At 45.1% G+C, this 16,384-nt stretch overlaps 1 protein-coding gene across 1 annotated transcript in view; it reads left to right on the forward strand.

Annotated features, from left to right (window-relative positions):
* Window positions 1–16,160, forward strand: part of EMC3 (ER membrane protein complex subunit 3) — a 31,615-nt gene extending 15,455 nt beyond the window's left edge. The window contains exons 6-9 of the mRNA XM_065407880.1: window positions 315–396; window positions 577–656; window positions 3,845–3,927; window positions 15,909–16,160. Of these exons, the coding sequence (XP_065263952.1) occupies window positions 315–396; window positions 577–656; window positions 3,845–3,927; window positions 15,909–16,037 (374 nt within the window). The 3' untranslated portion in view covers window positions 16,038–16,160. The remainder of the gene's footprint in view (window positions 1–314; window positions 397–576; window positions 657–3,844; window positions 3,928–15,908) is intronic.
* Window positions 16,161–16,384: the final 224 nt, after the last annotated feature.

The raw sequence follows: 16,384 nt of genomic DNA on the forward strand, positions 1-16,384 counted from the left end.
GAGTCAAGTCACACTAAGTAACTATTGCAGTGGGTTCCAAACATATATACTTTCCTTCAGTTTGGGATTCGTTTTACTCCTGCCATTTGTGAGATGATTCTTGTCCATCGTGGATGTGTTAATAGCGGTGATGATTTGGTTTATTTTCAAAAAACCTTTAAAATTTGACTTTTACTGGGAGTTAAAAAATAAGTGAGTTTTGTATACATCCTCTTTGTATGTATTAACATTTTTTAGCTAAACAGCTGGTTGTGGAACAGCTCTGCAGTTGCTTACCATTGTTTATGAGATGGTCTTGTTTACCTTCCTTACAGCAAAGGTACCATTTCCCCTGACGCTGCGCTTTAAACCAATGCTGCAGCAGGGAATTGAGCTGCTCACTTTGGATGCATCCTGGTAAGAGCTTTGTTTTTTAATCAATACATCACAGGCTGGGGATGGTGGAACTTTTTTATGAAAAGCTTAGAATGAATGAGTGCCTCTGCCTGTACAAGCATGCCTGAAGTGAGATTAGAAAATAAGCATCCTTCATTCAGGCACTCATTGAGCTGAAATCTAATCTTTTTGGTTTGTCAGGGTGAGTTCTGCTTCATGGTACTTCCTGAATGTGTTTGGACTTAGAAGCATTTACACGCTCATCCTGGGTCAAGATAATGGTAAGACCCTATTGTTTCTATTTAATTAACTGGTTTCTGCTTGTGTTGGAGAGTTCATCTGAGTGAATACTAGACTCCCAGCAGGACCAGGAAAGTCATGAGTTGTCCTGTTAGACCCTTATGTTACTCAGTCCTACCACTGTCCTTGCTGCATGGATGACACTATGGCTAGCCTTGGAAGTCTATTCCATTGCCCATTCACTGACTGTTAATAACCTTCCATAGTTCCAGGTTTCAGAGGAGTAGCTGTGTTAGTCTGTATCAGTAAAAACAACGAGGAGTCCTTGTGGCACCTTATAGACTAAAAAATTTATTTGGGCATAAGCTTTCTTGGGATATAACCCACTACATCAGATGCATGGAGTGGAAAATACAGTAAGCAGGTATAAATATACAGCACATGAAAAAATGGGAGTTGCCTTACCAAGTGGGGGGTCAGTGCTAACGAGGCCAATTCAATTAGGGTGGATGTAGTTCATTCCTTTTTCCTTCATTAGCCTCAAACAGGTGGGGAGAAATCACTCTAAATCTGCTTGGATTTTTGGCTTTAAAGAAAAGTGCAAAGACTTAACTAGTCTTCGCAGCTAGATGCGGAGCAGAGGGACAATTGGTTGCTGTCAAAAGTTTCTTGGCTGGGAAACTAGGAGTTCACATCTTGCTCCTCATATATAAAAGTTCTCTCTGCCCCTGCTCATAGAGGAGAGAAACACAGGAGTTGCAGCCCCTGCCCACTTCAGTAAGCCTCAGCCACCTCACAGAAAGAGCTGGAAGCAGCTATTGGGTTTGAGACTCATGCCAAAACACCAGGCAATAACCCCAAAACTCCTGGAGCTTTCCCCAACAACTTTTACAGTTCACTCTTGTGCCTCCAAGTCAGAATCTCTGATCCACTGGAAGAATAGGAACAGCAGAAAATAAACTGAAGTTTACATCAAAGCATCAGGGGCTGCTGTACTAACTGCAATAGTGGCTGCAAATGTCAGGATGGTGGGTGCTACTACAGAAGAATATGCAGCCAAGGTCCTAAGAGTTCATTGTTTCAGGCCTCAGTCTGGGACAAAGGAGAGGGGGGTAAATTGGCTCAGCCTGGCCGTCTGTAGTCATCAGTCTGAGACTCCATGGCTCTGCCCTTTTAGGGATTGTCATGTCCATCTTTAGGATGGTTCTGAGAAAAGACTCTTCCCCATTCCCTATTTAAAAATCATTGACTCATGTTGAGAAACCCTGATGTGAAGTCCCCACCAAGGACTATGAATGATCATTACAAGCTGACTCAGGCAGCATGGCTTAGTGGCCGCAGCATGGCTTAGTGGCCACAGGATGGATCATTTGTTGCTGTGTTCAGTTTTCCTCCATTGCATTAGAAGTTACATCCCTAGGAGGGATTAGATAGCTAGAGAGAGACCCCCACAAAACTCAGTTTTTCTTCTCTGAAGATCCCCTGTTAAAATAAACAGAATTAAACTGCCTTTCCAGTCATCCTTTTCACAAAAGAGATCAATCCTTGAGATCCCCAGAGCTCTGTCATCAGCAGGTCCCAAGAGTCACCAGAGGACTGTTCTTCCAGTACAGACCTCTGCCATTCTGGCTGGTAACTGCCCCCAAACCCTTCACAAAGAAGATGGTGGATGCTGCAGCTCTAAGGGAGAAAAGCTAGTGGTGTTCTGCCATATCTGGGTGAGTGGAGCTGGCCTTCCTCAGGCTGTACAGTAGACCCTACTTTAATCAACATATGCAAATCTTTTTTCCAGAACCTGAGTCTGATAATAGATGAGACGAGCTGTTCCAGCCCAACTCAACAGCAGACTCTCACCTGGTAGTCCTTCAGCACAAGGAGAGCTCTTGCTTAATTCTCCATGGACAGAATTCTAAAATGAGATCACTGGGTTCTTCTAGTATAAGACCAGGAGTTTTCAGCCAAGGATCTTCTAAGTCTGCCAGTTCTGGTGCCATATTTGCAACTGCACGCTGAATCCATTAGCTATTTGCCCAGAAGTCAGAAATTCATTTCTCTGAGCTGGACATGCTGTTTCCTCCACTACTAGTGCAAACTGCACAGTTGGCATCTTGGGCACAATGCTCAAAGGAATGTAGTCATAAAATGCCAGGCTCTCCAGCCCATCAGATTGGTATCATGTAGCCTAGAAAATGTTTCCATTCATGTAATTGAGCTTCTAAAGGAAGTTTGATTACAGTCTCCTGGAATTAAGAGAAGTACAAATGGCCTTCAAGCTGCTGGTCAATGGTCACCCAAAAAAACCAAACCACAGCTGGTAACCCACATCACTTACCAAGGAGGTAGTAAGAGCAGAGTTCTTCCCAAAATGAAACTACTACTATTCCACTGGGCCAAGCACAACCGGCTTTTTATTATTTGAGTGACACAAACAGGGCCATGCAGCTGGATCTGGTTTATAAACTTCTACAAGTGCAGGCTAGCAGAGATTCCCTACCTTGCATTTATCAAGGTTCACTCCACTTAAGTCACTGCAGGTTTTTACACCAAGAAAAGTGATGCTTTAGTGGGAAAGCTGGGCAGAACCCACCACCAAAGGGGGTAATAGCATTCTCCCCACAGCTTCTCTGGACATTGCAGGCTCAGTAAGAGCATCCTCTGGGCAGAAGGTTACTGAAACCTTTCACTATGGGCAGTTCACCTGTTCAAGCTGAGTTTTGTTTTTCCTTCATGGTTTCTGGCCATTAGCCATTTTAGCATAAGTTTCCATGGAATGTTTTCAGTTTGGAGATCTGTGTAGCTATGCCACTTTGCCTTTTGCCTAGTCAAATAGTCAGTGGGAATGCTAAAAAGTTCCTGCACTGGTGGAGAGTCTGAGGTTGGGTGTTTGTATCTGTGGAAGCCATTAAGTTGGAGAAGGTAGGGTCTGTCAGCAAGGGGACAAAATGTAAACTTGCACATGGAGGAAAGTTACTCACACACCTGCACTGGTGCTCAGCATGACTCAGGAAGGAATTAGCAGATGAAAAATGTTCCTTTCCACTCTGCCTCATGAGCATACATTACTTTCATCCTGCAGAGTCAGCATAGCATGATCATGGTGGGTAGGTGCCTGCAACTCTCTAGTCTACAGTTCGGATCCAGAACTTCTTCTCTGGTGGTACAGTGCTTTCAAGAGCTCTCTGTCCATGTGGAGTAAGTAAATATCCACTCTTGTTTCTCTCTGTTGCAGCTGCAGACCAATCTAGGGTGATGCAGGAACAGATGACAGGAGCAGCAATGGCTATGCCCGCAGATACTAACAAAGCCTTTAAGGTACAGTATTGTTTAAATTTCCAACTTCACTTTTGTGTGCTGTACTCTTACAAACCTGTGTACTGCATGTAGCCCCTCTTCCCTTACTCACTGCCTGGAAAACACAGGTCCTCTGAAGGAGTGAGGAAAGAGGATGAATGGAGATCTATGAAGGTAATACACCTCTACCTCGATATAACACTGTCCTCGGGAGCCAAAAAATCTTACCGCATTATAGGTGAAACCGCGTTATATCAAACTTGCTTTGATCCGCAAGAGTGCGCAGCCCCGTCCCCCCGGAGCACTGCTTTACCGCGTTATATCCGAATTCGTGTTATATCGGGTCACATTATATCGGGGTAGAGGTGTTTTCTGCTAACTCCTGTTATAGATAAGTAGCCTAGCTATCTCATGAAATAGCCTCCACATTTTCCCTGTTCTTGGAGATTAACAGAGCAGAAGAATTCACCTCAGGAGGAAATGCTCCTCTTCATTGGCACTCCAAGCTACAGAACAGCACTTTCAAAGTGGCCCATTGTGCCTTGGCATTGAGAGAGTAGTTCTGCATAATGATATCCAAACACTTTTTCCACAAATCTGAGCTGGCATATGACTAACATAGAAAGTAGAAGCTTCCATAGTGTTAGTGGAATGGGCTTTCTGGTCATCTGAAGTAAACCTAGATATTTACAGGCCTGTCTGAATACAAGAGAGGATCCATTTGGATAAGCTCTTCATTTATTTTCCTCTTTGGACCTTCCTCCAAGTGCAGCAAATAACCTGGATGACTTCACAAAAGAGGTGGTTGGGTCATTGTGAAGCTGAACACAAGCCCAACTCAAGGAGCAGGTCTGTGATGGAGCTTGGGGGGGAAAATCAGCAGAGGGGTCTAGCTCAGATGAAAATCTGCTCCCCTTTTGGCAAAAATTTTGGCTGAGGCGAAAGCACAACCTCATCTTTATGAAAAGCCACCAAAGTGGTCAGGGGAATGAGTTATCAAAGGTTGGAGTATCCTTATCTGCCTGGCAGAGGAGAGCACAATCAGGAAGGTAGCTCAAGGACAGAAACCATAAAGAGCACTCAGAAGTTCTGAGTTTAGTGACGCTCAAATTTAAATCCAACAAAGCTAGTGAAGCCAGCACTAGAGAGTTAAAGTGCCCGAATTGAAAAACTTACTTGCTGATGAGCAAAGATAACAGACTGAAACAACAGCCAGGTGAACTTTCAGGGAAGATCAAGGTTAGCTGGACTCCTAGATGGATCATTCCAAGCTCTCTCTGTAAAAGTCTTGTAGGATTTCATCAGCACCTGACAGCTTCATCTGGAAACCCAGAGAGCTGTCCTGTGATGCCGATTGTTAAAGGTAGGGAAGCTCCAAGTGTGAGGCTTATCCGTCACTCAAGAAGAAAAGATTGGGCATGACTGACAGGAACAGAAAATTCTCAAGCCTGAGCATTAGATTAATAGAACTTGAGCCTAAGAGAATCATAGAATATCAGGGTTGGAAGGGACCTCAGGAGGTCATCTAGTCCCAACCCCCTGCTCAAAGCAGGACCAATCCCCAACTAAATCATCCCAGCCAGGGCTTCATCAAGTCTGACCTTAAAAACCTCTAAGGAAGGAGTTTACACCACTTCCCTAGGTAACCCATTCCAGTGCTTCACCACCCTCCTAGTGAAAAAGTTTTTCCTAATATCCAACCTAAACCTCCACCATTGCAACTTGAGACTATTACTCCTTGTTCTGTCATCTGGTACCACTGAGAACAGTCTAGATCCATCCTCTTTGGAACCCCCTTTCAGGTAGTTGAAAGCAGTTATCAAATCCCCCCCCTCATTCTTCTCTTCTGCAGACTAAACAATCCCGGTTCCCTCAGCCTTCCCTCATAAGTCATGTGCTCCAGCCCCCTAATCATTTTTGTTGCCCTCCGCTGGACTCTTTCCAATTTTTCCATATCCTTCTTGTAGTGTGGGGCCCAAAACTGGACACGGTACTCCAGATGAGGCCTCACCAATGCCGAATAGAGGGGAATGATCACGTCCCTCGCTCTACTGGCAATGCCCCTACTCATACAGCCCAAAATGCCATTAGCCTTCCTGGCAACAAGGGCACACTGTTGACTCATATCCAACTTCTCGTCCACTGTAACCCCTAGATCCTTTTCTGCAGAACTGCTGCCTAGCCACTCGGTCCCTAGTCTGTAGCAGTGAATAGGATTCTTCCGTCCAAAGTGCAGGACTCTTTGTTGAACCTCATCAGATTTCTTTTGGCCCAATCCTCTAATTTGTCTTGGTCCCTCTGTATCCCGTCCCTACCCTCCAGCGTATCTACCACTCCTCTCAGTTTAGTGTCATCTGCAAACTTGGTGAGGGTGCAGTCCACACCATCCTCCAGATAATTAGTGAGGTATTTATGTGTCATACGTGCTTCAACTTGCCTTGTGAAAGACCGAGGCAGAGAAGGAAAGCATAAATAATGGAAGCCTGAACCCAGGGAATCAGAGAGATCCCTGGAAAAGCTACTCAACCTCTGCCTGCTTGATGACACAATTACTGGTACTTGGGGCATTGGCCTGCAATGTCAAGAACTATCTTGTCTGCCTGCACCTGACAGAACTATGACTGCCACGATTCTCCCAAGCAATCTCTGTACCCACTCACACACCGGGACACTCCTATGACTTCCCTTTCTGGTTAATGGAAATGTAATGGGTGTAGTAACTGCCTCCTCCTCCCCCCACCACCACTAGCCTGGTCCCACCACTTCCCACAAACCATGGCCAGAGCATTACCACGCTGCTGCGTGTGAAGGGAGTCAGGCTGATGGTCTGCCCCTGAAAATGCTTTAATTCAGTGAGTTTCCTGAGCTCCTTGGTGAAAGACACCATTCAGCCACAGGCCCAACCTGTGGAGGGACCAGTCAAACCACAACCAATGTCTAGCCACTGCTTACTGATGAGCGATCCCCAGAACACCCCTGCTCCACACTGCCTGGTAATCTCATACTTCATAGACAACCTGTCTCAAATTGAGCTTAATCTAGGAGTCAGAAAAAGGAACTCAAGGCTTATTCCCAGACCAGCTATGGGTGATATTGTTACAGATTTTTGTGACCAATCTGCCTGAGGCAGGTGATTAGGCTGAGGCCGCAGGATTGTTTGGGGAGGAGATGATGAAACATACCAAGTGTCTAAGTTTTAAAGCTTTATTAATAAAATAATAAAATAATAAAATAACAGTGGAGAGTGCTGGAGTGTTCCCCACGTCACTTAGAGGAGGGAAGAAAGCGTTAGTGCCCCAAGCCCTAACCCACTTTCATACTTACACACGCATGACCCAAGGCTGGCCAAGCCTGGGTGTAACGTAAGAAGAGGGGGAGGGGTGGATGGGAGTTCTTGTTCTGGGCCCAGGTTGTCTGGGGTCACAGCTCTCAGGAGGGTTTTTAAGTCCAGGGTTTTTTGGGGGTGTTTTGTTCTGCGACTTTTGTTTTTGGTGCTTTTTGTACCAGTCAAAACCGGCTTTCTGTGGTCTCCTTCATTTTTCCAAAACATACCAGCTTCAGGGATGAGCAGCTCTGCTCTCTCCCCCCCCCCCTTGTGGTTTTGCCTGTGTTTTTTATTTTTGCAGCCCTGGTTTAGTGTCCTTTTTTTTTTATGGCTTTTTGTGGCTGAGTGGGAGATAAACGCAGCTGCAGATTTCTTGTCTAGCGCCGTGACCTTGGACTGGGGCCAGCGTAGCGTCTTATTGTTGGACTGAGCTAGCTAGCTAGAGTGTTGAGTTAACCCGTTCTTTGCTCGCTTTTTTTCCCCCCCTCTTGGCCTCTTGTACCCTGCAAAGGAATTTTTTATTCCACACTTACACCTTTGACCCTCCCCAAAATGCCCTGCGATGCTTGCAACAGCGTTAGCAATATACAATGCCGATTTGCCTTTCCCAGGGAGACCCTTTGAGGGAGGGGGCCATTGCGGTGTGACAGTCCTCCCCTTGGCCCCGAATCAACATTTTGTTGGGAGGGGTCACCACTTAGGTTTCCATCCTCTCTCTGATACGGTGGCAAGGGTTACTGTTGGTCTCCTACATAAACAGCAATACAGCATGCACAAAATTGTTAGGAGAGCAACAATTGCATACACCAGCCAATAATGACTTTTGGCTTCATTAGTAACATAGCATAACACATTCTCCTGTTGGCATAGATGCCCCACTCGAATGGCAGTGGCAAAGGCAGCTTTCTCCAGGTTAAATGTGTGTTGTAACACCGTGAAGGAGGAGGCATCTGTCTGGAACACGGTTGTTCCCGGGTGTGCATTAATGGAAGGAGAACATTGGGCGTGATCCATAAAAAATTAAACACAATATAATTAGAAACGTTAATACTATTTTGCATAACTGTGGGCCTATACACCGAACAATTTTATGCCTGAGAGCGTAACAGCAAATTAAAGGGCACCCTGGGGTAGGTGGTCCTTTAAACACACGTAGAGGTATTGGTAAACATATGGGCTTTAGTGGGGGCGTATCCCGATGCCTCCCCTTCCCAGCAGGTGTGTTGACCCACCTTATAAAAGCGGCCTGGCATTGCCTTTTTTTTATACATTGTTTGAGGGTGCTTTATATTGCCCTCTGCAATCCATATGTGCTGATAGTCCGTAGATGTAGTCAGCACATACCGCTTAGCCGTGTCCTTGGGGAGGGGGGAGCCACCTCCCACACATCGTGATGGACCACCCAATCCCAGATAATACGTGATGCCACTTTCCCAGGATGCTAAGTCACAATTCCCCCCCCACCCCCTGCCGCCGCCAATGGATAATTGACCTTTTTTTTTTACAATGGCCAATTCTGAACAGTGGTCAAATTAACAAAGGAGGACAAAAGCATCGGACACCCGAGGATTTCCATAGAGATGTGTCCCTGGGCTCTCGCTATTACTGCCTGGTCCTGTTTACAAAGCAAAAGAAGAAAAAGAACATTGTAAATGTTTCTATTGGGGAAACTGAGGCATAGAGGATTAATTTTGTACATTATTAGTTTTGCTCCCGCCCTTCCTGGCTTTTGTTATGGATGTTGTTTGCCTGGTTTAAGAGGTCGCAACAACAATATTGCATCCAGGGATCAGGGGCTGCTATTGCTTGCCAAAGGGCCTCCCATTCCGCTCCAGGCCACCACATGAGGAACCAGGGAGGTCCGGGGCCACCCACCAGGTATTTTGCTGTGGCCCTTTTGTGTCTATTCGAACTATGCACTGCCTCCAGGCACCCCCCCCTCCAGCCTTGCGCCACACTGTGGCTCGAACCCCATCGGTGGCTTTGAACCTTGGAGAGCCTTTTTTTTTTTTATAATTGTAATTATTTAGATAATTCCATGGATAGCTGGAAACTGGATGGTCCAGGCAGGTGGTTGGTCCACAACCAAGGCCCACCACGCCATGACCAGAAACCTAGGGAGAAACATATATTTTGAGCTGATTAGCATGCGCCCATTTTAGTTTGCCTGGTAGCTGAAGCTGGTACACTATCGGGGGGATGCAATTCACAGTGGAGTACGGACCCACCCACTGGACATCCAGAGTTAATCATTTCCAAAGATTACCCCACGTCATTGGATGACTAAAAGGATGTGGTAGAGGAATTATTTTTGGCCAGGGGAGAGATGGCAGTGGGCTTCCCCAAAATATCTTCCCCAAAATATCCTTATACTGAGGTTTTATGGGTTTGGAGGTAGTAGCGGTTGAGCAGCGTTTTATGTTTTGAATTCCAGGAGTTCTTTTCTGTAAAAAATTCAAGACATTATGAATTATGCAAAAGATTTAATCTGTGAAACATGTACCGATTTTAATTTTTTATTGTTTTTACTATGGTCTACCAGTGGGCTGAGGCGGTCCATTATGGCATAGGGTTCTATTCATTTTGATTCCAGGGAGTGGCCCCCTTTTTCCAATTTGTTTTTGTGTTAAGCTGTTTTGTAGCTGGGATAGAGAGCTTAATTTATTTTTAATTACCTTTAGGTTTATAGTATGTATAATTTTTGCTTTAAAACCAATTTTTTTTAATATGTTGTTTGCTGCCGGAGGATGTTTTTTTGCAGCATTTAGTACACAACAGTGTTAGCAACACAACAAACAACACAAGACAAAACATAGAACACAAAACACAATTTCTATTGTGACAGTAGATTTATGGTATTTTGGGTTGCTTTTTAGCTGGTATTAGCTTTTTCTGATTTTTTGAAAGACAAAAAGAACATGTTTCTACCCCTTTGGGGGTGGCAGATTATTGCTTAAAATATTTTTTTATATATATAAATACCCTTGCTGATTGCCAGCAAAACAGAGGAATCACCCCCGTATTTTTCTGTGTTTGTTTTGTAGGCAGGCCAGGTTTTAAAGGCTTTTGCCTTTATTAGGTAGGTAATTTGCATTGACACAGATGCTTTTTGGCTTGCTTTTGGATTTAAGCAAGAGACTGTGTTTTAAAAGGTACATAATTAACTTTTACCAGAGTTTTGATTACTTTTAATTTTTAACTTTTTTGCTTTTAAAACACAGTGATTTGAAAAGGAAAACACAACCTATTGTGGATCCCTTTAGAGCCCTTATAGGATTTTAATTCAGTAGCATGGTAGGTTTGCACTTTTTTTTTTTTTTTTTTATAATTTATACCATATATGTCCTGGGGAAAATGCCCTTTTTTTATATACTGCTTTGTTTTTACATAGCTGTATATAGATTTTTTTTTTTAATACATTTGGAGCAGTTAAGTTCCAATAGAACCCCCTTAGGTTTTTTAAATAAATTTGACTAAGTTGTCCATAGTCAAATGATTTTAATTGGACAGAGTTTTTTTGCCTGGATTGTTTACAGCCTTTTTTTTTTTTTTTTTTTGGGAAAAGAGCCCCCCCCCTCTTTTTTTTTTTTTTTTTTTTTAGAATAGCTGCGAAGAAATTATAAATTTTTTTTAAAAAATTCTTAATTGATTAATTTTTTTTAGCTTTTGCAGAGTTAATTTTTTACTTTTATTTTTAATTACTTGCTTATTTTTAAAAATGACATCTTAATTAACTTAGATTTTACTATAAGTACTGTTTTAGGGATCAAATTTCCCATGTTTGCACTTACTTTTTTTTTTTATATTTTTTTTTTTACTCCTGCCACTATGCCCTTAGGGCTTTTAACCCGTTTTCCAATTTCAAGGTTCCGCCCAAAATTGAGGATCCTCACAAAGGGAGAGATCAAAGCCAGCCCTCACAAGGGTCACCCGATTCATCCCCTGTGAGACTGGCCACCTGGACCGAACGCGTGGTCAACTGACATTTTAACTGCTCAATTTCCTTTTCATGGCGAGCACACTGCCGTTGCGGTGTATGCTGGGCACGAATGGTCAAATCTTTAGCGAGTCCCTGAAGGACCGGTACTTGCTTAGCCAGTGCTTCCAGGTGGGTGTGTTCCGCCTTTTCCGCCTGGAAGTCCTGTCTCAAGGCTTGCAACTTGTCCTGGGCATAGTCCTGGGTTGCTGCCTGGTTAGTGATTTGCGCTTTCAGTTGCTCAATTTCCACCAACTGTTGGGTACACACCTTTTTCCTTCTCCCCAACTCCTCTTTCTGTCCCAACAACATTTGATACCACATGGCTGCTGCAGTCCAGATTAATCCTACAGCTGCCCCTAGGTTTTTACCCTTCTGCTTTTTATACTTGGCATACAGGTCTAACAAGTCCTACCAAGTCTGCACTCTTTTCGGAAGCTCCACTACGGAACCCCAGGGATTATATCCCACCTTGATGAGAGCCCTCTCCAACCGGGAGATGTCCTCACCCCCCTTGGAAAGAGACAGCAGGGTCCCGTCCCTCTTTGCTGCCTCTCCCGTGGCTCAGGCATCAGGTCCACCAGCCTCCCGTGATGCCAGCTGACCGGGCAGCCGGACTATCATGTCCGCGCTCCCGAATGCCCGTACGTCCAGCCCTGAACCCCTCATTGATGCCATCGCCCATGACTGCAGGACTCCCGAGTCTGCAGTTGTACCCTTCTGTTTCCTAAATATGTTGTTACAATCCGTTAGTACACTTCTTAAGATTTTTTAATTACTTGAGATTTTACATTGCCCACGCCAGCACCGGGGCTTACTATGTTCATCTCCCTGGGCTGGAGGGAGAGACGCTAAGCCTCCCTCCGTATTACTCGGTCCAATATCACCAAGGGCCTGTTGCCGGCACAGAGGGCCCGAGGGGGCAACAGCGGGGTTCGTTGCCCGGTGTGCTTCGCGCCAATGAACACACCAGGGAGGAGAAGCAGACAAAGTTTATTCAAGAGCTCTGAATAGGCACTAGGAGACCAGCATGTCTCAAATCAAGCACACTGAGACAAGCAGTTTTCCCTTTTTATTATTTTTTTCCCTTCCCTACCTCCCCCCTTCCTCCCCCTGCAGTAGTTACATTAAACGACTTGGCTGCGTAGCTTGTTCACTATGTTCCCTTCTGCAAGTAATCTTGTCCTTCAGCTAGAAGCATGTAGGTTTCCCTTATCACTACCGCTTCCCAGCTGCTGGCCTGTGAGGTTAGTAAAGTTTAACATGCAGGGGCTTTGGTTCACTTTGGCCTAGTGCGGGGGGGCTTCATCGACTCTCGTGGTCTTCCACCACCACCACCACCCCCCCCGAGTTACCTAGGGTGATGCCTAGTGACACCAACAGGCCCATACACCAAATGCCCCCCCTGGGCTGAGCAAGAAACCCTAAGTTCTCCTCTTATACTCAGGCATACAACGGCTGAGGGTGTATGAACCAAGGATTTTCCCTTTCGCTTGGAGCGAGGATCTCTAAGACCTCCTCCCATTACCTGGCACTCTTACGACCCGGGGTAGACCCACCTGCACCCTTCTCCCACTGACCAGGGTGGAGAGAACAATGCTAAACCCCTCTCCGGTTCTCAGCCATGCTACAACTGAGGGTGGGGCACACCTGTAATCATCAAATCTTCAACATGAAATACCAACAATGCCAGGCATAGCAAACATGAAATACCAAGGGCAGAACAGTTGGTGCGCTCCGCAGGCCTCCCCCTCCCCCCCGCAATTCTTCAACAAAACTGACAGATTTTTGTTACCAATCTGCCTGAGGCATCAGCTGATCAGGCTGAGGCCACAGGATTGTTTGGGGAGGAGATGACGAAACACACCAAGTGTCTAAGTTTTAAAGCTTTATTAATAAAATAATAAAATAACAGCGGAGAATGCTGGGGTGTTCCCCACGTCACTCAGAGGAGGGAAGAAAGCATTAGTGCCCCAAGCCCTAAGCCACTTTCATACTTACACACGCATGACCCAAGGCTGGCCAAGCCTGGGTGTAAGAAGAAGAGGTGGACGGAAGTTCTTGTCCTGGGCCCAAGTCATCCGGGGTCCGCTGTGATCTCCGAATTGCTCCAGCTCTCAGGAGGGTTTTTAAGTCCAGGGTTCCTTTGGGGGTGTTTTGTTCCGCGACCTGATTCTGGTGCTTTTTGTACCAGTCCAAACCAGCTTTCTGTGGTCTCCTCAACTTTCCCAAAACACACCAGCTCCAGGGACGCGCAGCTTTGCTTCCCCCCCTCGTTGTCTTGCCTGTGTTTATTTTTACAGCCCTGGTTTAGTGTACTTTTTCTATGGCTGTTTGTGGCTGAGTGGGAGATAAACGCAGCTGCAGATTTCTTGTCTAGCGCCGTGATCTTGGACTAGGGCCAGTGTAGCTACGTCTTATTGTCGGACTGCGCTAGCTAGCTACAGTGTTGAGTTAACCCGTTCTCTGCTGTCTTCCTCCTTCCCCCTCTTGGCCTCTTGTACTCTGCAAAGGAATCTTCCATTCCACACTCTCACCTTTGACCCTCCCCAAAATGCCCTGTGATGCTTGCAACAGCGTTAGCAATATACAATGCTGATCTGCCTTCCCCAGGGGGACCCCTTGAGGGAGGGGGCCATTGGGGTGTGACAACATAAGGAGTTTGTAACTGGTGGGGTGACTCAGCAGAAAAAGGACAGTAATCATCCGCAAGGATTTTTCTCAGCTGGAAAAATCTTTTCCTGTTTAAATCAAGGCATGTTAGCATTAGCAAAACAAACATAAGCTTCCCCAGCCTGGGGTTCACCTATTCCCCTAAACCTGGAGCTCCTCCTTTCCACACCTGTTCAAGGGAAGAGGGGAAGTCAGTTTAATCCCTTGCTTACTGAGGTGAGCATCCTCTGTCACAGTCCTTGAGACTGTATGCCACAGGCAGGAAGGAAATCAAGAGATCCTTCTCAGCTTTGATAGCAGTCACCAAATCCTGCCTGGCTATCTCATCCTAGACTGTCTTTGCCCAACCTCAGACCCAGGTGCCTCTTGCTGCTAAGAGCTCTCACCTTAATTCAGCAGAGAAACTCAGTGGCTTCATTGATTCTGAAGATGCAGAATGAAGCAGTGATGCCATCCTCCTGATCAGAATTTTGACCATTCATCAGCACATTCTCATACAAGAGAGACCCTTTCCTCTTAAGATTGGTGAAAGCGAGAGCACTCTTGGGAGCACTGCTCAGCGACCATCAGTGTCTTCTTCAGAGAAGACAAACTACCATGTCCATGAAGTATGCTGGACTCCAGCCACTTCTTAACGAGTGCTGGGCAACTTCTTACTTACATCAATAAGAACGGCCATACTGGGTCAGACCAAAGGTCCATCTAGCCCAGTATCCTGTCTTCCAACAGTGGCCAATGCTAGGTGCCCCAGAGGGAATGAACAGAACAGGTAATCTTCAAGTGATCCATCTCCTGTCGCTGATTCCCAGCTTCTAGCAAACAGAGGCTAGGGACACCATCCCTGCCTAACAGCCATTGATGGACCTATCATAGAATCATAGAATATCAGGGTTGGAAGGGACCTCAGGAGGTCATCTAGTCCAACCCCCTACTCAAAGCCGGCCCAATCCCCAGACAGATTTTTGCCCCAGATCCCCAAATGGCCCCCTCAAGGATTGAACTCACAACCCTGGGTTTAGCAGGCCAATGCTCAAACCACTGAGCTATCCCTCCCCCAATGACTTTTTAGAATCTAGAACCTGCCTGTTTTTATAAAAGGCAAATAAGACTTCTGGCATGTTTGTTTCTTCCCTGTGATAATTTAAGTCATCCTAAGTTTATTTTTCTGAGAATAGAGAAGTTTCATTACAATACAGACTTGTGTATAAGCTCAGCCACAAACAAAACAACTGCATTAGAATGTCTTTAAAAATAGAATTCTCATGTGTTTGCTTAGTATGGTTACACTGTAACTGATTACACTGCTAATGACTCAGGAAGTAACAGGGACTTCTGCCCCAATGTCAGTGAGGTGAAAATGGGACCTGTGTGGAAGTTGGGCAGAAATTGTGCTAGACTGATGCTCCACCTGCAGCCCTGGTACTGCTCACCTTAGCGGGTCTTCAGGAGACTCAGCCTTAGCAGCCTACTCCAGTCTTACCGTGTGGGACAGCCTCCTGGGACCTGCAGAGGTGATAGCCCCAATCACTGTGGATGTCATCAATTCTGACATGAGGCCTGCAGAATTCTGAGAGATACAGCTAAACTTAGCAATGTCTCCCAAGTGAATTACCCAATTGCCAAGAGGCACTGCTCCTCCTGGAGACAAACAAATCCAGCCAATGTGGCATTTGTAGTCTCAGGTGTTTTAGAGGAAGAACAGCACTCCAAAAAGTTGGAGGCCTTTTCAGAAAGAAGAAAAAACTCATTTTTCAAATTCTTTGTAAGCATGAGAGGCCTTACATCGCTGAAATGCTTTAATTAACCAACTTTTCAGATATAGAAGAACATAAGAGTAGACTACTTGTGAGTAATTTCATGCAGAAAGTATTTGTTTTGAGGGAGGAGTGTGAAATTGGGCATAGTCCTGTTTATTTAAACAGGACATTGCACCATCCTTGAAGAGAATATGCACAGGAAGTGACAAGAAAACTGTTTTAATACTCAGGCCTCTCTTTCTTCCCCCCCTTCTATTTACTCTCCTTGTAGACGGAATGGGAAGCTTTGGAATTGACTGATCATCAGTGGGCATTAGAGGATGTGGAAGAAGAGCTCATGGCAAAAGATCTACACTTTGAAGGCATGTTTAAGGAAGAGTTACAGACGTCTATCTTCTGAAAGCAGAGCTGAGTTTGAACATATGCTTTGCATTTTCATGCAAAAGGCGTTTTTAAAAAAAAATTGGTTACTTACTAAAATACACTGTACTTTTTGATGCTCAGAATAAAAGAGACCATGTTCAGAACTGCAGTTATCTAACTTCCACTAATGTGAGACTCAGAAGACTTATTGTTCCCATCCGTCTTCAAGGTATATTTGATCCAAAGGGGATCAGTATAGGTTTCCAGTTACTAGGAGAGATTTTTATTTATCTTTTTAGAAGACATGCATCTTTCAGTAATGGCAGCTAAAATAAGAGGCTTATTGACAAACAGTAACTATCTAGTCCTATCATAAATAAATGA

The sequence above is a fragment of the Emys orbicularis genome, chromosome 7 (genome assembly GCF_028017835.1).
Source record: "Emys orbicularis isolate rEmyOrb1 chromosome 7, rEmyOrb1.hap1, whole genome shotgun sequence".
Taxonomy (NCBI): domain Eukaryota; kingdom Metazoa; phylum Chordata; order Testudines; family Emydidae; genus Emys; species Emys orbicularis.